Here is a 20,400-nt window from a genome sequence, read left to right on the forward strand (position 1 = left end):
TTAAAATGGGGGGGGAAAGCTATAATTAGAAGTAAGATAATAATGAGTAAAAAATGTAGTGTATGTCAACATATATATATAAAATGTGTAGGAGTAAAAAGTTCTTTTAGAATGTGTTTGAACTTAGGTGACCATCAACTTAATATAGACTGCTGTATACTTAGAATGCCGTATATGAACCTGATGGTTAACACAAACCCAAAACCTGTAATACACAAAAAATAGAAAGCCAAGCTTAACATTAGGGAAGGTCATCAGTCACAAGGAAGAGAGTACAGGAGAAAAAGGAACAGAGAAGAATGATTAAAAACAATAGAAACAATTAAAACAAACATAACTATGTACCTATCAATAATTACTTAAATTTAAAATGTACCTGGTCTAAATGCTGCAGTCAGAAAACACCGGGCAGTGCAATAAAATGGATAAACAACACCCACTGGTGTCTGGGTGGCTCAGTTAGTTAAGCCTCAGGCTCTCTCTCTCTTTTTATTTTTTTTTAAGGATTTTTATTTATTTATTTGACAGAGATCACAAGTAGGCAGAGAGATAGGCAGAGAGAGATGGGGAAGCAGGCTCTTCGCTGAGCAGAGAGCCCGATGTGGGGCTCGATCCCAGGACCCTGGGATCATGACCTGAGCCAAAGGCAGAGGCCTTAACCCACTGAGCCACCCAGGCGCCCCAAGACTCAGACTCTTGATTTCAGCTCCAGTCATGATCTCAGAATCGTGAGATCAAACCCTGCCTGGGGTTCTGCCCTGGGCTTGGAGCCTCCTTAAGATTCTTTCTCTCCCTCTCTCTAAAACAAAAAAGACCCATCGAGATACTGCCTGTAAGAGACCCCCTTTAGACCCTGGCAGGGCAGCTGGAGCTGAAGTGGGTGCAAGCTGGGGTGGTCCCAGGGTGCTCTGTGCAGAGGGCATCCCGGCAGGGTGGCTGCAACTGTGGCCTGTGTGGGCCATGGTATCCCAGGGTGCTTCATGCAGGAGGTAGCTTGGGGTAGCTGGAGCCGAGACAGGGTGTGGGCTGGGGCATTCCAGAGTACTTGGCATGAAGGGGGCTGTTGCAGGACAGTGGTTTCAAGCTTTGGTGTCCCGGATGCTGGGCAAGTTGGGGTGCCCTGGTGCGGTGGCTAGCACAAAGCAGGTGTGAGCTAGGAGTTCTCTGAGTGCCCTGAGCTGGGGGTGCCCTGGCAAGCCTTCTGGGGTCCAAGTGGTACAGGCCTGGTGTGTTCCAGGGTCCTTTGTCACTGTGTCACCTTGATGAGATGGCTGCAGCTGTAACAGGTTCACTGGGGGCATCCGGGTGTGTGCTGTTCTGGGGCTGTCCTGGTGGGACGGCTCAGCCTGGGATGGGCGAGAGGCCTGGGGCCCACGGAAGGGGCAGGACAGCCATGGTGCTTGGGTTTTGCTCTTGTCTGTGCTCTCAGGCTGGAGGGGACCATAAACTGTGGTGCTCAACAGCCCTTTTGTCCAGAGGAAGTTCCAGCAGCTCCCCTGCTGTTTGGAAGAGTTCTAGGGCTGGTTTCTTTATATTGTTGCTTTTTAATTTTTTGTTTTTTTAAAAGATTTTATTTATTTGACACGGTGATCACAAGTAGGCTGAGAGGCAGAGAGAGAGGGGGAAGCAGGTTCGCCGCCGAACAGAGAGCCCGATGTTGGGCTGGATCCCAGGACCCTGGGATCATGACCTGAGCTGAAGGCAGAAGCTTAACCCACTGAGCCACCCAGGAACCCTATTGTTGCTTTTTTAAAGTGAGGTTTTTTTCTTTTTTCAACTGTGCCTCAGCATAGACAAATCTGCTCATGGTCCCTCAGGATGGTTCCTCCCCATGACAGTTCGCAGAGTTGGTGGTGCAGGTTCTGAACCTTGGTTTCCATCTCTGTCTCTGTCTTTCATGATGTTCTCCAGTTGGTCGTGCAGAAGCTGTCCAATCAGCCCTTAGTTCTTCAGGAAGAATGGCTCTATAAGTAGGTGTAGGTTTGGTATGTCTGGAGAATGTGAGCTCAGGGTCCTCCTTATTGCCATCTTGGACCAGAACCCGTTTTGTTTTAATTGGCATTTCCCTGATGACCTATTACAAGGAACATCTTTTTATGTGCTTATTTGGCATCTCTGTATCCTTGGTGAGGTGTCTGTTAAGATGTTTGGCCCTTTTAAAAATTGAGTTATGATCGACATACAATATTATGTTTCAGGTGTCCAACACAGTGATCTGACATTAGTATACATCAGGAAATGGTCACCAGGAGAGGTCTAGTTACTGTAATCTGTCGCTTTACAGTGTTAATACAATATTATTGACTGTACTCCCCATGCTTGTGACTTTTTTTTAACTGGAAGTTTGTACTCCTTAATTCCCTTCACCTGTTTCACCCCTGCCAATGCTCCTCCCCTCTGGCAACCGCCAGTCTGGCTCTGTGAGTCTTGGTTTTGTTTTTTAGATTCCACACATAAGTGAAATCGTGGTGTATTTGTTATTTCTGTCTTATTTCATTTAGCTTAATATCCTTAAGGTCCATCCGTATCGGAAAGGGCATGATCTTTATTTATTTATTTATTTTTAAAAGATTTATTTATTTATTTGAGGGGGGTGGCCAAGGGAGAGGGAAGGCATCCCAAGCAGACTCCCCACAGAGCCTGGAGCCCAACATAGGGCTCGATCTCAAGATCCTGAGATCATGACCTGAGCCAAAATAAAAGTCAGTTGCTTACTGAGCCACCCAGGGGCCCTATTTTTAAATTTATTTTATGTTTTTAATTTAATGATTGCATAGTGTCCCATCGTGTGTGTACAACCCAAGTGTCCAAAAACAGATGAATGGATTAAAAAAATCAGTGTGTGTGTGTGTATGGAATATATATAATGTGTGTATATATATTTTGCGTGTATTGTATGCCTTTTATTTCTTTTTCCTGCCTAATTGCTGTGCCTAGGACTTCTAGTACTATGTTGGATGGAAGCAGGAATATTGAATATCTTTGCTTTGTTAAGCTTTCACTATTGAGTATGATGTTAGCTGTGGGTTTGTCGTATGTGACCTTTTTTATGTTATGGTTCATTACTTGCGAATGCATTTTGTTGAGATATTAAATTTTGTCAAAATCTTTTTCTCTATTGAGATTATATGAAATTTACATTACATTTAGTGTGATATGTCATGTTAATTTGTGGGTGTTGAGCCATCCTTGAATCCCACTTGGCCATGGTCTATGATCCTTTCAATGTATTGTCAGTTGGCTAATATTTCGTTGACAATTTTTGCATCTGTATTCATCATGGATATTGGCTTGTAGCTTTCTGTTTTGTGTGTGGTGGTATCCTTGTCTGTATTTGGTATCAGGGTAGTGCTGGCTTCATAAAATGAGTTTGGAAGCTTTCCCTCTTCTTCAGTTTTTTGGAAGAATTTGTGAAGGCTAGATACCCAGTTTTCATATTCTTAGAATTTTTGGTAGAATTCACCAGTGAAGTGTCTGGTTCTAGACCTCAGTTTGTTGGGACTTTTTGATTACTGATTCAGTCTCCTTACTAGTCATCAGTATCCTTAGATTTTCTAGAACTAATGTAAATTTCTAAGAATTTATCCTTTTCTTCTAGGTTGCCCAATTTATTGTTTTTATAGTTCATAGTAGTATCCTATGAGTGTTTGTATTTCTTTGGCATCAATTGTAACATTTTTTTCACTTTTGATTTTATTTATTTGAGTCCTCTTTTCTTTGTTAGTGTACCTAAACGTTTGTCAATTTTGTTTTCAAAGAACCAGCTTTCAGTTTCATTGATCATTTCTCTTGTGCTTTAAGTTTCTATTCATTTATTTGTGCTCTGATCTTTATTATTTCCTTTTTTTTTTTTTTTTAACTGTGAGCTTTGTTCTTTTTCTAGTTCCTTTAGGTGTAAAGTTAAATGGTTTGAGATTTCTTTTGTTTCTTGAGGTAGGCCCGTATTACTCTGAGTTTCCTTCTTAGAACTTATTTTACTGGATCCCATAGATTTTGGTATGTTGTATTTCTGTTTTTGTGTGTGGAGGATATTTCTGTTTTAATTTATCTCTAGGTATTTTAAAAATTTCTTCTTTGATCTTTGATCTCTTCTAGTTGTTCAGTTATAACACATTGTTTACTCTCCACAGATTTGTGGTTTTTCCCATTTCCTTCTTGTAAATGATTTCTGGTTTTACACCATAGTGGTTAGAGAAGATGCTAGATATGTTTTCAGTCTTCTTGAATTTATTCAGACTGCTTTTGTCACCTAATGTGTGATAGATCTGCATAATGTACCATGTGCATTTGAGAAGAATGTCTATTCTCCTTGTTTTGGATGGAATGTTTTGTATTTTTCTGTTAAGTTCATCTGGTCTAATGTGTTGCTGATGGCTGGTGTTCCCTTACTAATTTTCCATTTGGTTGATTGATCATTGATGTAAGTGAGGTGTTAAAATTCCTTACTGTTGTATTGTTCTCCTTTTCTCTCTTTAAGTGTGTTAATATTTGCTTTGCATATTTTGGCACTCCTATTTTAGATACATGTGTATTTATAAATTTTTTTAAAAGATTATTTATTTATGTATTTGACAGACAATGAGAGAGGGAACACAAGCAGGGGGAGTGGGAGAGGGAGAAGCAGGCTTCCTGCCAAGCAGGGAGCCCAATGTGGGGCTCAATCCCAGGGCCCTGGCATCACCTGAGCTGAAGGCAGATGCCCAACAACTGAGCCACCCGGGAGACCCCAGATTTATAAATATTATATTTTCTTACTGGATCAGCCCCTCTACCATTATGTGGTGCCCCTCTTTGTCTTAATAGTATTTGTTGTAAATTCCATTTTGTTTGATGTGAGTGCAGTTTCCCCAGCTGTCTTTTCGTTTACATTTGCATGGAGTATCTTTCTTTTCTCCCATTGCTTCACTTGTCAGTCTGTGTCCTGACTTCTGAAGTGAGTCTTTGGTAGGCAGTATATGGATAGGTATTGTTTTTTATCGATTCAGCTCACTTTTGATTGAAGAATTTAGCCCATTTACATTTAAAGTAATTATTGAGAGCTATGTATTTATTGCCATTTTGTTAATTGTTTTCTGCCTTTTGTGTGTAGTTCCTTTCTTTCTCTCTCTTCCTTTGTGGTTTTATGATGTTTTAAAATAGTATGTTGGACTCCTTTCTCATTTTCTTTGTGTATTTACTCTAAGTTTTGGTGTGTGGTTACTGTGATGTCCACAGACATCATATTATTTGTCTAATTACATTTTATTTTAAGTTGATAACAACTAATGGTTGAACACATTTGAAAAGTACATTTTACTCCCCTCCCTAGTTTCATGTTTTTGTTTTTTGTTTTCTTGAGAGAGTAAGAACACATGTGCATGCAAACAGGGTTGGGGGGAAGAGAAAGGACGAGGGAGAGGATCTCCAGTGGATTCCTTGCTGAGTGCAGAGCCCACTGCAGTGCTTGATATGGGGCTCGCTCTCACGTCCCTGAGATCATAACCCAAGCTGAGACCAAGAGTTGGTTGCTTAACACACTGAGCCAGCCGGGTGCCTTCCTAGTTTCATGTTTTTGATATCTCTTTTTATGTCTTTTTTAATGTATATATATTAGTTAATTATTATAGTTTTAGTTAATTTTGTGAGTTTTATCTTTTAGTCTTCTTAGTACCTTTGTAACTAACTGATTAATCCATTATCTTTACTATGTATTTAGCTTTTCCAGTGAGATTTTTATTTCTGTGCATGTTTTTGTTATTAGTGACATTTCTTTTCAGCTTAAAGAAGTTTGTTTAATATTATTCATAAGGCCTATTTAGTAATGATGAATTCCCTTAGTTTTTGCTTATCTTTAAAGCTCTTTATCTCTCCTTCAAATTTGAATGATAACCTTGCAGGGTAGAGTGTTCTCAGTTGTAAATTTCTCTTTTCAGCACTTTGAATATGTCACTCCACTCTCATCTAGCTTGTCAAATTTCTGCTGACAAAGCTGTTAGTAGCCTTCATGGTTTTATTTTTATTTTAAACATTTTTTTGGTAGGTAAAAGCTTGTTATTCTCTTGCTGCTTTTAAGATGCTTTAAGTTTTGACATTTTAATGATAATGTTTCTTGCCGTGGCTGTCTTTGGGTTCCTCTTATTTGAAACTCTCTGGGCTTTCTTCTCTTGGATGTCTGTTTCTTTCCGCAGGTTAGAGAAGTCTTCAGCCTGTTTCTTCAGATACATTTCCTGGCTCTTTCTTTCTTCTACTGGGACCCCTCTATCATGAATGTTATTCCATTTGATATTGTCTCCGAGGTGTCTTAAGTTACTTTTATTCTTCTAAAATTCTGTTTCCTTTTGCTGTTTGGTCTGGGTGAGTTCCACTGGTTTGTCTTCCTGCTTGCTGGTTTCTCTTATCCATTCTGCTGTGGAGCTGCTCTAGTCTATTTTTCATTTGAGTTGTCATGTTCTTCACCTCTGTGACTTCCTTTTGGTACTTTCTCACCATGCTGTTTTGTTGTAGAATTTCTCACTGTGTTCATCTAGTCCCCACCGCTGCCCCTTCCCCAAGTCTGGTAAACATGTTTATGCTCATTCATTTGAATTCTTTATTAGGTAGATTAAGATTAAGACCTCATCCTTAAGGTCTTTTTCTGAGGTATTATCTTGTTCTTTTTTTTTTTTTTTAAGATTTTATTTATTTGTGTGAGTGGGGGTGGGGAGGGGCAGAGGGAAAGTGAGAGGGAGAAGCCAACTCCCTTATCTTGTTATTTTGTTTGGAGCACAGTTCTGTTGCCTCATCTTCCTTGACTTTCTACCTCTGTTTTCCGTATTAGGCAGAACAACCACTCTTTGTCTTTAAGGCGTGGCCTTTTGTAGGTGGATTCTTGGTCACTCTTGTCCTGGTTCTTGGTTATCTCTTGAACTTTTGTAATTTGCTAAATCACTGGATTTATTCTTCATATGTCCCTATTGATATGACCCCATTCAAGCAGGTTCTAAGACCTGTCAGTGATCCAAAGGTAGGGACCTCATTTAGCACCTAGTTTCGGAGATGGGAAGCCAGACTCTCAGGCAGTAGCTTGTGAAGTATGTGAATATGTTAGGTCCTATGTTGCTACAGTAGTAATCCCTGCCGGCCTCCAGGTCAGATCTGGAAGTGTTCCCTGGACAACAGTTTTAAAAATCAGGGCACCAGCCAAGCTCCTTTCTGGGAGTTCCCTCCAGCAGGAGTGAGGTGAAGGGTGTGCACAATGTTCTGTCTCCTTGCTCCTGTTCTGGAAGGGCTTTCTCAGCCTCTAGATAGGTGGGAAACCTGAAACCTGTCCTTCTGGCTGATGCTCTGGACTAAGTATTTGGCTTTTTTCATAGGCAGAGTCAGGTTGTGTTTCAGTCTGTGTGGCCTGTGTGGCCTGTGCAGTGTCCTTGGGGTGGGGGTGGGGGTGGGTAGCCTGCCAGGAACTTTTTTTTTTTTTTTTAAAGATTTTATTTATTTATTTGCAGACAGAGATCACAAGTAGGCAGAAAGGCAGGCAGAGAGAGAGAGAGGAGAAAGCAGGCTCCCCAAGGAGCGGAGAGCCTGATGTGGGGCTCGATCCCAGGACCCTGGGATCATGACCTGAGCTGAAGGCAGAGGCTTTAACTCACTGAGCCACCCAGGCGCCCCCTGCCAGGAACTTTCTGTGTGTTAGCTTTGTGCACAGCTTGCTAACCGTAGCCGTCTTGGGCCATGAGGGCCGGGTGATCAAGGGGCATCTCCCGTGTGGGTCGTGCGTACCCACTTGCTTGAGCAAGACAGCCAGAGAGTGTAGGGAATGGGCTTGTTAGCTGGCTTCAGAAAGACGGCAGAGAAATGGTGGGACTGTATACACCCCTGGGTTTCTGCAGTGCGGTGGGAGAGGGCCTCGTCTGCACACATGTCTCCGCTTCAGGGGCCAGGGGATTGTTGCATTCGCCCACCTGCACTAGCAGATTCTCTCTCTGGAGTGCCAGAACTCCATGACAGTTTGCACTCGCTGTCTTAGCCTGTCTTTGCACTACCACTCCCTGTGCGGTCTGACTCAGTGGATGCACTCCTGTCCCTTCCAGCGAGGCGGTGGAGGCTGGGTGCCCGGCTGAGTCTGCCTACCCATGCTGGCACTCTGCCTGTGGTGCAGTGATGGTCACCCCCCCAAGGTCCCCATCACCAGGGGGCTTCTCAGCTGTCTGCATTCCTCTAGCTGTTGTCTCCAGATCTGGAAATAAATTGATCAGACCTATAGTTCAGGCATTTTGCAAACTGCGTTTTTTTTTTCCCTGGAGCTCAGGTCAAGCCCTCCGGGGCAGAGCTCAGTTTATCAGAGTACTTTGCGACCCCTGGCTTTGCCAGTCCCATGTTCTGGAGGCTCCTCTCTCTCCAGTAAATATCCCAGGCTCTGGGGTGCTAGGCGGGAGGCATCAACTCTTCTGTCCCCTGGCGGAAGCGCCTGTCTAGGACCACCTCTCCCTGTTATGTGTCTTTGCTGGCAGGGTGGGGTTTTTTGCAAGACCCTGTCTAAGCCCCTCGGAGGCATCTCAGGGTGGTCCTTCTGTCCTTGGTTGTGGAAAAGCAGTTCTTCTAGTTTTCAGATCTTTTTCAGAGGGACCCGATCCAGAGGGAGCTGTGGATTGGGTGTGTCTTTGGGGTTCCGGATCTCACTATGCCACCAACTTGGACACTCCCCTTTCTCTGTATTTGGCCCTTTTAAAAATTGGTTGTTGGTTTTCTTATTGTTGAGTTTTAAGAATTCTTTGTATATTTTAGATAACAGGCCTTTATTGGATGTGTCTTTTGCAAATATTTTCTCCAAGACTCTGACTTGTCTTTTAATTCTCTGGGTGTTTTCTTTCCCAGAACAGAAGAATTTAATTTTAAGGAAATCCAGCTTATTAATTATTTTCATAGATCATGTCTTTGGTGCTGCCTCTAAAAATGCTTCACCATACCAAAGGTCATAGAGGTTATCTCCTGTGTTACTGTCTGAGAATTTTTTCATTTTGTGTTTTGTATTTAGGTCTCTGGTCTGTCTTGAGTTAATTTTGTGGGATGATTGTGAGGTATGTGTCTTGGTGTGTGTATTTTTCTTGTGGGTGTCCAAATGTTCCATTTGTTGACAAGACTGGTTTTTGCTCCCTTGTTTTGCCTTTGCTCCTTTGTCCAAGGTCAGTGGGCGGTATTTTGGGGCCTGTTTCTGGGCTCTCTGTTATATCCTGTTGATCCATTTGACTCATCTTTCACCCGCACCACACTTAGGCATCTTTTTAAAAAAAGAAACAGAGCAAGAAGCTTTGCCCTGGCTTGTGGTATGACTTCAAGTAGGTTTCTCCTCTCTGAGCTTCGGGTCTAGCGTGGGGAGGTCAGAGCCAACTCTCGAGCACTTCCTAATGTGTGTGCTTCTCAGACCTGGTGAAGGTCTAGTTTTTCCAGTTTCCCGTCTGCTACAGACTGTTAATTTTTGTAAAATACAGTCAGACAACCTACCAGAACAGAATACTGATCCTGTGCTTACATGATGGTAGTGAGGTCACATTGCTGTACACATCCCTAACTGCTCCCTCAGCTCCTGCACTTGAACTTTGTGACGGATGGCAAGGGGGTCATGCTTGGGTAACACTGTTCTGTGCAGCAGGCTTAGGTTGGAAAGATGCCTGACCTGGCTGCCCAGAGCTGTTTGTGAGCACAGGAGCTAAGGTGAGGCCTGGGAATTGGCTCGCTCCAAGGCAGTGCTGGTGTCAGCAGGGCCTCCTTCCCCTCTCCCACAGGGTCCCACCCGGTTGTGGGGAGACTGTCTCTCCCTGCCGTATCCTCCTTGTGCAGCGCACTCCTCACATGGACCCCTGCCTCCCTCATTCGAAGGCAGCAGAACCACCTGGGTGGTCTTAGGGCCATGGCGTGGGGGTCCTGAGAAGGGGCTGTGAGAGCAGACTGGGAGGGACCTGGTTGCAGCAAGGCCAGCTGCTCTGGGTGGCTCTGAAGGCCGTTTCCGGGGGAGGAAGAGATGGGTGTGCGCCACGAAGGTGCGGACTGGCGCACGCAGGAGAGTTCCAGCCTTCCCGCCCTGCGACTGTAGGCTCTCAGCTCCCTGGAGCCTTTGAGTCTCAGGGTCGTGGGCTGTCTGAACTGGAACGAGCTGCGGGGCCGACTTCACTGTCCAGGCTGGGTTGTTCACCTGCTTTTTCTTGCCTGAGCTTGAGGTAGCTGCTGTGCCTTGAGGCTGGGTGCCGGGGTTGCCTGGGCTGCGGGTGAGGAGAGGCTCCTTGGATGCCCTCGGCTTACACCCTGGATGCTTTTGCTTTCTTCTGAAGCTTCAGACACTGTGTGCTCAGACTGACGGAGAACAACTCCCAGCCCCTGATGACCAAGCTGCAGTGGCTCTTTGCCTTCCTAGAGCACAGCCAGGTGAGTGCAGGGGGCTTGGTGCACGATGGAGAGGAGGCCCCTGGGCTGCCACCTCCCTGCTTCTGGGTCGAAGGCCCTGCTTCCTGGGGTATGCTGGTGAGTCCCACGTTGGGGCTGGCGTGGGTTCATGGTCGGTTTGGTGCCTCATGGGACAGGAGAGGGAGTGCTTCCTTGTGCCCCCTTCTGTGTGCTGATGGCCAGGTCTCTCCCATCAGTAATTCATGCCCTTGTGCTAGATGCTGTTTGTCTCATCTGCTGTCATTTCTGAGCACTGGCATCGCCAGGCCCCCTGAGGGCTGTATTTGTTTTGTTCACGGTCTCTGCCCTCATGGGACCTGAAACCCTTGGCCAGGCATTATGCAAGGCCCTGTGGGGGTCACAGAGAGGAGGAAGCCACAGTTCGGGTCTTCATGGAGCCCATAGTCTGGTGGGGAAGGTGGAGCTGCAGAGAACAGTTGTAATGCTTGAAAGGAGGGAAATGCAGTGTTGTGTGCACGCAAGGGAGAGAAGAGCTGATTGTGGCAGGGGGCGGGACCATTGGGAAGACCTCATGGAACAGGTGTCCGTGCATCTGGATCTTGAACTCTGTAGGCTTTTGATGGAGGGAAGATGTTTTAGACAGAGGGAAGGGCAATGGAGAAGGGTCTGGAAAGAAATAGGTGTGCTGGGGGAGAGCAAATCACTAGAGAAACAAGCCTAAGGCCGTGCGCAGGGGCTGCATGGACGTGGTGGGAGAGGCTGGGTCAGGGACGAGGGGTGGGGAGGACTTCATGGTGGAGGCCAGGGAGTTTGGGACAGAGAGTCCCCAGGTACCCTCGGGCCTAGCGTGCAGCAGAGCTGGTTAGTGAGTGGCCTCCTGCTCCTGATGTGCCTTCCACCTGCCTTGGTCCTAGCGGCCTGCCATCTCTCCAGAGAACTTTCTCTCTGCATCCTGGACACCCTGGTTCAGCCCCGGCACCCAGCAGGACTGCTCAGAGTACCTAAAGTACCTGCTGGATCGGTAAGGGGGGCCAGACGGGCTCTGCTTGGGGGCTTGGGAGCCGGAGGAGGGTGCCTGAGGGATAGCCCATCTCCCCGCTGCGTGACCTGTCCCTGGAAGCGGGTGCCACACTGCACTCACGGAAGGCGCAGCGAATGGTGCCGTGAGGGCTGGGCAGGGCTGCGTGTGAGGGACATTTGCTCACCAGAGCCCTGACTGGGGAGGGGTCAGTGCGTGCATATGCGTGTGTTCTGCTTGCTTGAGTGTGTGTGTGCACGTGTTCAGCACAGCACTGGGGGCACATGCATGTAGACGTGGCACCTCTCCACATGGCAGGTTCGTGGGCCTGCCTGGAAGGAAGTGTGTGGCATGTGTGCCTGGCTTGTGAGTGCATTTGTGTGGATGTCATTGGCACCTATGTGTGGGGACTGTGCATAACCATGCACACGTCTAAGCGGGTGGCCCCTGGATAAGGTGGATGGCCCAGAGAATGGATCCGTGCGTGTGTGAAATCCCCATGCTCTCTGCTCCAGGCTGCACGAAGAGGAGAAAACAGGGACAAGGATCTGCCAAAAGCTCAAGCAGTCCAGCTTGCCATCCCCTCCGGAGGAGCCCCCCAGCCCAAGTCCCACCTCCGTGGAGAAAATGTTCGGAGGCAAGATTGTGACTCGCATACGCTGCCTCCGCTGCCTCAACGTCTCCTCCAGAGAGGAGGCCTTCACGGACCTCTCTCTTGCTTTCCCCCCTACTGAGCGCTGTCGCCGCCGCCGCCTGGGCTCAGTGATGCTCCCTGCAGAGGACATAGGCGGCCGGGAACCCCAGGCATCCTCCCAAGCCCAGGTTCCAGGCAGGGTCGGTCCTCGGAGGCAGAGGAAACACTGTGTCACGGGGGACGCCCCCACCTCTGTCCTGGCTGTGGAAGGTCTGGGCCGCCAGGGACCTGGGGGGCTGAGCCGTGGGGAGGAGAAGGTGGAGAGGGAGGAGCAAGCAGAGGAAGCAGCACAGGAGGTGGAAAGGACCCAAGAGGAGGAGGGGGAAGAGGAGAAAGAGAAAGAGGAGGAGGAAGAAAAGGCAGAGAAGGAGAAGGAGGCTGAGACCACGAAGGAGAAGGAAGAGGACAGCCCGGGGCCAGGGACCCACCGGGGTGCCCCTGCCTCCACGCCCGCCGGAGAGGGCTCCCGCTCCGTCCTGGACCTGGTCAACTACTTCCTGTGCCCTGAAAGGCTGACGGCCGAGAACCGCTACTACTGCGAGCCCTGCGCTTCGCTGCAGGACGCCGAGAAGGCGGTGGAGCTGAGCCAGGGGCCGCGCTACCTCATCCTGACCCTGCTGCGCTTCTCCTTCGACCTGCGCACCATGCGCCGCCGCAAGATCCTGGACGACGTCTCCATCCCCTTGCTGCTCCGCCTGCCGCTGGCGGGGGGCCGGGGCCGGGCCTACGACCTCTGCAGCGTCGTCGTGCACTCCGGAGTGTCCTCGGAGAGTGGCCACTACTACTGCTATGCCCGGGAGGGCGCCGCCCGCCCAGCCCCCTTGCCGGGCGCTGCAGATAGGCCTGAGCCGGAGAACCAGTGGTACCTGTTCAACGACACTCGGGTATCCTTCTCCTCCTTTGAGTCTGTCAGCAACGTCACCTCCTTCTTCCCCAAGGACACGGCCTACGTGCTCTTTTACCGGCAGCGGCCCGGGGAGGGGCCCGAGGCCGAGCCTGGCTCTCCCAGAGGCCGCGCGGAGCCCACCCTCCACAAAGATTTGATGGAGGCCATTTCCAAAGACAACATCCTTTACCTGCAGGTGAGCAGGCCCGGGGCCTCTGAGCTCATCCCCGGGTGGAGGGCTTCCCTGCACAGCAGCCGCCTCGGGTGGGATACTCCCCTGTGTGCTCCCCTTCTGCTCCCCTGTCATTAACCCTCTTGTGCCGGGACCGTACAGGTGGACTCTACAGACAGAACCCCTTACTTCAGAGGAGCAGACGTTCAGGGATTACCAGTTGTTTATTCACGCTTGTCCTGAGCGTGCGAAGGAGCTCCCCGGGATTGTGTGGTGGAAGGTCGAGGCTTCCAGGGGTACCTGGGGACCACGCTGCCCAGAACCTCCTCTCATATGCCTTCGACTCCCCTCTTCTGAGTCAGGGGTGGTATCAGAATACTTAGCAGCTGGAACGGCAGAGGCCATGAACCACTAGAGTCATCCCATGGGGTCCTGTGGGCAGCGGCGCCGGAGTCCGTGTGGGGACACCAGGCTGGCTGTAGGTTTCTGATGGGTCTTCCAGGTGGCGGGGCAGCGGGCGAGGAGCAACTGTGAGGCTGGCCTCCATTCAGCCTGAGGATGGGCATGTTCCTCATGCCTCGCTGGGCAGTGAGCTGGACAGCCGTGTCAGGACACCAGAGGGCTCCTGTGTGGTGGGATATGCTCCTTCTTCCTGGGGCCATGGCAGGCCCTCATCAGTTACTCCGTCTTACTTGTGTCTTGTGTCAATGAACTCCTTTTCCCCAGGGGCTAGGAGTTGTTACTGGGAGAAGAGTGGCTTTGAAGGCTAGATAGAAGGTAGAAGGAAGCTCCACCCCAGCCACCCTCCTGCAGGGCTGGCACATCCTGCGGGCAGGACCTGAGGGTCCTTGGTGCTTGGCCCAGGGCACCCCGGAGACAGTTGGAACTGCTATGCTGGATGGCAGTGGGTTGGGGTGCAGTGAAGCCTCTGGCTTCAGAGCCTGAATTTTAAACCTCCTTCCGCATCCGCATCTGTGTTCCCAGGAACAGGAGAAGGAGGCCCGAAGCAGGGCGGCCTACATCTCTGCGCTCCCAGCCTCTCCGCACTGGGGGAGGGGCTTCGACGAAGACAAGGATGAGGACGAAGGCTCACCAGGAGGCTGCAGTCCTGCAGGTGGCAGTGGTGGTGACTTCCACAGACTGGTCTTCTAATGTGGACCCTGCCCCAGCCTGCTCCCACCTGCGGGGGGCGCCACAGCCCACTGCATGGAGGCCTTGATCATCTCCCTCAGGGAACTGGGTGGGGACCGAGGCAGAGGCGCTCTGCCAGGTGGGGTCTGGTGGAGGCAGGTCCAGCCTTGAAGACAGGCCCCCCTCCCAAGGGCAGGGAAGGTGGAGAGGAAGCTTCTGGGATGTCACTCCTCAGCCTGGAGGGTGCAGAGAGACCGATACAGAGGTGAGAGCCAAGCCCCTGACCCTGGGCCTCAGGCCCCAATCCTGGGATCAGCACCATTAAGATTTCTCACCCAAGTGTCCTGGTCAACTTGAAACAGCTTAGATGGACACTCTCTGGGCCTTGTCCCCCTGTCCCCCCAGCAGGCTACGTGCCGGGGCTGACTTCACAGCTACAGTGTTTTGCCATCAAGTAGCATAGCCCTCCTTGCTCCCTTCAGACAATCCTATTGCTCTCTAGTATAAAAAGCAGAGCAGGCTCGGAGCCACCTTCTGGGTTCTCTGAGGGGGTTCCAGAGGCTCCAGCTGGGGTTGCCCACACCCTTGGTACTTCTTTGAGGGGAGTGTAGGTGGGAAGCAGCCTGGCACGGGGTCAGAGACTGTGCATAGAGGGGACAGTCCCCCCCCAAACCCTATCTCCCCTAGCCTGCCTCAGTGCCTGAGATGCCACCACCTGCATCCCCTTTCTGGTTAAGATAGAGAATCTTAATTCTACTGCAGCTATGTTTGCGTTTCTCACGAAGCCATCGTCAGACCTGAGGAAAGCTGGCTGGCTCAGCTCCTCATCTGTGGGCATGCGAGCCATGGCCTCGGGGCTGCTGGGGGTGGTTTGGTGAGGAGCAGATATTGACCTCATGTGCCCTGACACTGCTGTACCCTTCTACACAGAGAGAAGAGACTCAGGGTCTCAAACGGGAATAAAAATAGGTTCTCCGAAGCCTTTAAAGATGTCATTCTTTCTGCCTCAGTGGCCGAGATGGCGGCAGTGCCCTTTGTTTCTTGCTGTGTCTGGGCAGTGAGAAGGGTACAACCTGTGCCCTCTTGGCTTGTGTGACACCCCACAGGAGGTGACAGCGCTTGCAAGTTCAAGGTGAGGACCGGGAGAACCCCGAGGGTAGAGCTGGGACCAGCAGTGGTCATAGTCCCCAGAGGCAGGTGCTGGTAGAGGCAAGGACACTCATTACCCTGAGAGGCAGTTACCCAGTCCACTGCCCAAGGAAGTCCTGTTGGGGGGACTCACCCATCGGGTGAAGCCAGAGGCCCTGCATCTGGAGATTTTTCAGACCCTGAGAACTCTGGACTGCCCAGAACTGGCTACTGCTGCTCCCACATTCTTCCTGCCTTCCCTGGGAGAACCTGGTACAGGTCTGTGGCCCCCTCCTGGGATGGGCTATGGCCAGGAGGAAAGAGGGGGGTGGGTAGCCCCCCCTCCCTGGTGTCCCCAGGTGCCAGCCCATTCTTGGAGCTGGGGAGGTCATGTAGGAGCCCTTTCCACCCCAACCCTACCCATCTGGGGGAACAAAGCAGGTGGGAAGTCAGGGACAGAGGCCATGGTGTGGCCAGGGACTGCGAGGGCTGGCTGGCCGGCCAGTGCTGGAGGTGGAGGAGGTGAGTTTTGGCCTATGTCCCAGAGGCTTGAGACATCAGACCTTAGGAATCAGCAAAACTGGGCTGGTAGTCTGGCAGAGACCAAGTCATGCCCAGAATTCATCTCTACACTCCGTGCACCCTCTAAGATGAATGGGTGGAAGTTACAGTTTCCATTTTCTACATCAGGAACATACATTCCAAGGTAAGGAGGATTCATTCTCATTCCCAGTCAAGATGAGGGCCCCATTACTCCCTATTAAAATGAAAGGGAGCAGAATGGCTCCTATCTTCACGGGGGCCCTGAAGAGCTGGGTGTAGGCCGATACATGGGTGGCCCCCAGGCAGGGATTCTATGCAGGCGGATTCCCTCCCCGGCGCCTTCAGACAAGGCAGGCTCCAGCAGCCTTCTCTGGTTGCTTCTAATGGACTTTATTGTTGTCCTGCTCCAACACCACGTAAAAAGGGCCCTGCAAGCTCCAGGCCTGTGCCGTGTGTCACCACAGCAAAACCAGGACTCACAAGAACACATTCCCACCCCGCCCCAGACCTACGCACAGGATAAATACATGTTACACATTTTTAAAAGAGAAAACAGAATAAATTAATAACTTAAGTAATTAGGCACCAACAGTGATTTGAAAAATTAAATGTCGATTTTAAAATGGTATAACAGGGCAAGAACCTAAGACTGGGCTGTTAGCCCCTTTTCTCTTCCTGACAGACAGTTCTGTGCGAAATGATTCTAAATTTCAAGACACATGTAACCAACACACAAGAATACACACCACCATCTATCACAGGACAGCCTGCACCTCGAGGGGGCCCCTCCACAGGCAGCGCAGGGAGCTTGCAAAGTCCCAGAACGTTGGCTCCCGGAGGAGGGAGCTGCAGTGCTCCTGGGCCCAGCCTCGCTTCCTCATGGGGTGCCCCGGAGTGCGAACTGCGGCCAGAGCTCTTGGAAGGGTGTGAGGGGTGGGTCGGCCAGGGCAAGCCCTTGCTCCACTCACTGCAGAGCGGGAAGGGTTGTGCTTCTCTCCTACAAATGGGGCGTATTTGAAGGGTTTCAAATGTAGAAGTCTTCAAAGTCCCATCTCGGGAAGGGGACCGGGCAGACTGACTAAGGCCCTGGGTGCTGCCCATCCCCGGTGAGCCAGACCCCTGCAGAGAAACAGCCTGGAAGGGCCTTAGCCACCCTCTGATGGAACCATCCTTTCACAGGCGGTGGCTCCTTGGGACCTTGCTTTGCTCAACTCCCTGGAACCCTTCCTCCCTCTCTGCTGCTTGCTCCTGCTGGCCCAGGCACCGTGCGTCCTGGGTCTGCCCTTGCCAGGCCACCAGGGAGCTAAACTGAACAGGCAGGTGTGTACTAGACACCAGGTTGGGGGAGGCCCGAGTCTCTACATTCACCAGGCCCTCATCCTCTTACACGTCCTTCTGTCTCTGCCCCTCCACCTTCACTCTGAGGGCTTGGGAGCTGCAGGAACCAAGAGCTGGAAGGAGGCCTCCTTGGACACTAGATTTGAACACTCAGTTTCATTCATAGTCCAAAGTGCTGGCACCTGGGTCACAGGGCAGCGCCACTCAATGCTCTGCCCTAGGAGACCCTGCAGCGAGGGCCTTAAAGGGACAGTGTCAGCCACTGCCATCAGCCCCAGTGCTTTACCCTGCCCTTCTTCCTGCCTCTCGAGCCCATCTCAGCACCCCCTTTTCCCAGACATCACCTATCCCTGATCTGCACTACCATCCTGAAGTAGCCTTGCTTCCAGTCTCTCTCACGGCCCTTACCAATGTCCTGTGCCCTTGGGTCTCCCCTACCCACACCTCAAGTGCACAAATTCTCAAATTCCCAGAACCTGGCTCCGGCAGCCATTCATCAGTGCCCACTGAGTTGAGCTGAACTGCTAGGAGAGCGTGCAGAAAATCCTCCTGGCCGGAGTGGGGCTTCTGAGACCATGGCCAGGTGTGTGCTCACGGGAACCCAAAGGTGAGCGGTAGCCACCTCTGTCAGCCGTGGTGGGAAGTATTTTTTTCTGTAGGAATGAGATCTGTTCATCCCAGGGTGGGATGAGACCTCGGCAACCCTGGAAGATTTGGGCAAGAACCATCGGCAAAAGATTCAGATCTGTCCTTCCCACCTTAGGACAAAATACCTGGTGGGGGAGGACACAGCTCATGCAGGGCCTTTAAGCCACAGGAGCAGAGGTCTGGCCTCTCCCTTCCCAGGGACCAGGTCTGAATCCAACATGGCTCAGGGCTCCGGGGACCATACTCCTACTGGCTTAGGCTGCAGCAGAAGCCCCAGCCCTCCCCAACATCCTCTTGGCCCCACCCTCCCCTGCAATGCTTTCCCCATGACCCTCACACTCACCGCTCTGGCCTGCAGCCCCAGGCATTGCCCGGGCTTTCCATCCCACCCCCACCCCCCTGCCCCCAGCTGCACTGTCCGACTCCTGCCTCTCAGCCCATCAGTTATCTGCGCTCCCCCACCACCTGTCCTGCAGAGGCACGTTTGCTGCTCCCTCCCCACTACAGCGGCCAGCCCCTCAGGGGTAGCCCCTGCAGTACCTACCCACTGCCCCCGACTCCCTCTCCACCTTGCACTGGCTGCAGCACCCCACACCTTCCTAGCCCCTCCTGTACGCCCATGGGGGGCCTGGGTGCGCCACTGGACTAGGGGCCCTGGTCACCCCTGCCCATCCTCCTCTGTTTTCCCTCTCTTGTGTCCTCCTCCCTTTGCCTCTCCGAACCCATTCCAACTACACAGGGGCAGGACTCCTGTCCGTATCACCTGCCTTTTGCATCCAGGACCTCCTTCCTGTGTCCCTCAAGACCACTGCTAACCTTCCTTCTCAACTTCATCTTTTGGGGGCCTTGCCTTGTTCTACCAAGACAAGGATGAAGTCCATGTCCACTTTCCTCTGCTGGTCCTGGGCTCCCTGGGTCAGCGAGACAATGTGGCATCTTCTGGGACTGAAGGAGAGGTAGCCCAGTAGCTGGAGGGCTTGAGGGCTAGGACCGGAAGTGAGGTGTGGAATCTGGCTCAGAGCCCCAGCCCCTCCCAAAGCCTAATAGGTGTTCAGGTCTAAAGGACAGGAAGAGGCTGAAGGATGTTTTTTGGCAATAGCTCTAACTAAGGTGGGTAGAGGCATGGCCATTACTGGTAAAAATCAAAGGGGGGCCCCGAGTGGGCAGAGGAAGTGCCTTGATCAGGCCCTCTCCTCTTAGGAGAGGGGTTCAGGGTCCCTGACATCAAGTGCTTTGAAGGCCAGAGTGGCAGGAGGGGGCACTGGGAGAGGAGCGATTGTGTGAGTTGGGAGGTGGGGGTAGAGGAGAGGAGCCAGCACTGGAGATGCTGCCTCCTGGCCCCTCCCCAGGTGCGGTGGCCCCATATCACAGTTTGGCACCCTTGGAAGGCTCCGAGGACTGCCGCACATCTGTCCACTCCTGCATGGTGCTCTGCAGGGCCTGGGTCTTCTCCTTGTCCACTTGAACGTAGTCCACCTTCTCATCAGAAGTGACAGATGACGTGGATGGCTGAGGACAGAATGGGGAGGTGGCTGTGAGTTATCCGGATGGTGGGGAACAGGGGTGGGGGGGTCTCTTTCTGAGCTCCTGAAGGGGAGAGGAGATGGGCATCAGGAGCCTGTATTGTTTCTGAAAGGGACCTTTACAGCCCACCCTGTATCTCTCCTGCACTGCAACAGCCCTCGTCAGCACTCCTGGTTTCCCAGCCCCCAGGGGACCCTGGCCTTCAGTTCGGCCTCCACCCACCTCCCTATGAAGAAATTTGCCAGGTGCAAACAAGCACCCGCCAGAGGGGAGCACTGGCAGCCAGCCCACTGTCTGGACTGGGCAGCCAAGTGTGCTTCCTGGAGCGGCTTTCTGGGGCCCGGGAGTCTCTGCTGCAGGTCCCTGTACCAAAGGCAGTGGATGCACCTCGCCAGTTCTCAGAAGCTCAAGACCAGGACACAGCATCCTTGCGGCTTGGCTCTGTCACTCATTCCCTTTGTAACCCTGAGCGGATCCCGGCTCCTGGCCTGCACCCATTTGCTCACTGGTACAAGGGAGATGGACTGGCTGAGAAGGCTGGACAGAACTCGAGCCCCTGTGCTTTCAGAGGCGGCGTGCAGGTCCTCTAAGACCCAGACTAAAGGAAAAGCAGGCAGGCAGCACAAGGCCAAGGGCTAGGCTGTGGCGGTACCTTGCGGTGGGGGCTGGGGGAGCTCGGCTGGAAGTCCAGGGCAAGATAATCAACACTGCCCGTGCTCTTCTTCGGGGCAGGACTGTTGGTGCCACTGGGAATGGGAGATGCAGACACTGGATTTTGCTATTACAAAGGAGAGAAAAACCATTTGTAAGTGTAGAAAGCAGACGAACCCACCACCTGGAAAAACCCACACCTCTGGATGTGGAGTGCCCACTCAGAGTCCCGCGCTGGGCCAGGGACTGCTCATGTCCTCATTTAAACCCTCATAAGGATCCTGGGATGTAGCTATTCTTACTATTCTTGT

General features: G+C 51.2%; 2 protein-coding genes across 4 annotated transcripts in view; one reads left to right on the forward strand and one right to left on the reverse strand.

Annotated features, from left to right (window-relative positions):
- Positions 1–15,358, forward strand: part of USP35 (ubiquitin specific peptidase 35) — a 51,848-nt gene extending 36,490 nt beyond the window's left edge. For all 3 annotated transcript variants that reach the window (XM_059411750.1, XM_059411741.1, XM_059411759.1), the window contains 4 exons: positions 10,284–10,377; positions 11,271–11,377; positions 11,890–13,150; positions 14,111–15,358. In XM_059411750.1, the coding sequence (XP_059267733.1) occupies positions 10,284–10,377; positions 11,271–11,377; positions 11,890–13,150; positions 14,111–14,278 (1,630 nt within the window). In that variant the 3' untranslated portion in view covers positions 14,279–15,358. The remainder of the gene's footprint in view (positions 1–10,283; positions 10,378–11,270; positions 11,378–11,889; positions 13,151–14,110) is intronic.
- Positions 15,359–16,521: 1,163 nt separating this feature from the next.
- Positions 16,522–20,400, reverse strand: part of GAB2 (GRB2 associated binding protein 2) — a 187,972-nt gene continuing 184,093 nt past the window's right edge. Inside the window, exons 9-10 of the mRNA XM_059411796.1 lie at positions 20,091–20,216; positions 16,522–19,423 (exon numbers count right to left, since the gene is read on the reverse strand). Coding sequence (XP_059267779.1) covers positions 19,280–19,423; positions 20,091–20,216 — 270 coding nt within the window. The 3' untranslated portion in view covers positions 16,522–19,279. The remainder of the gene's footprint in view (positions 19,424–20,090; positions 20,217–20,400) is intronic.

The sequence above is a fragment of the Mustela nigripes genome, chromosome 1 (assembly GCF_022355385.1).
Source record: "Mustela nigripes isolate SB6536 chromosome 1, MUSNIG.SB6536, whole genome shotgun sequence".
In the NCBI taxonomy this organism is placed as follows: domain Eukaryota; kingdom Metazoa; phylum Chordata; class Mammalia; order Carnivora; family Mustelidae; genus Mustela; species Mustela nigripes.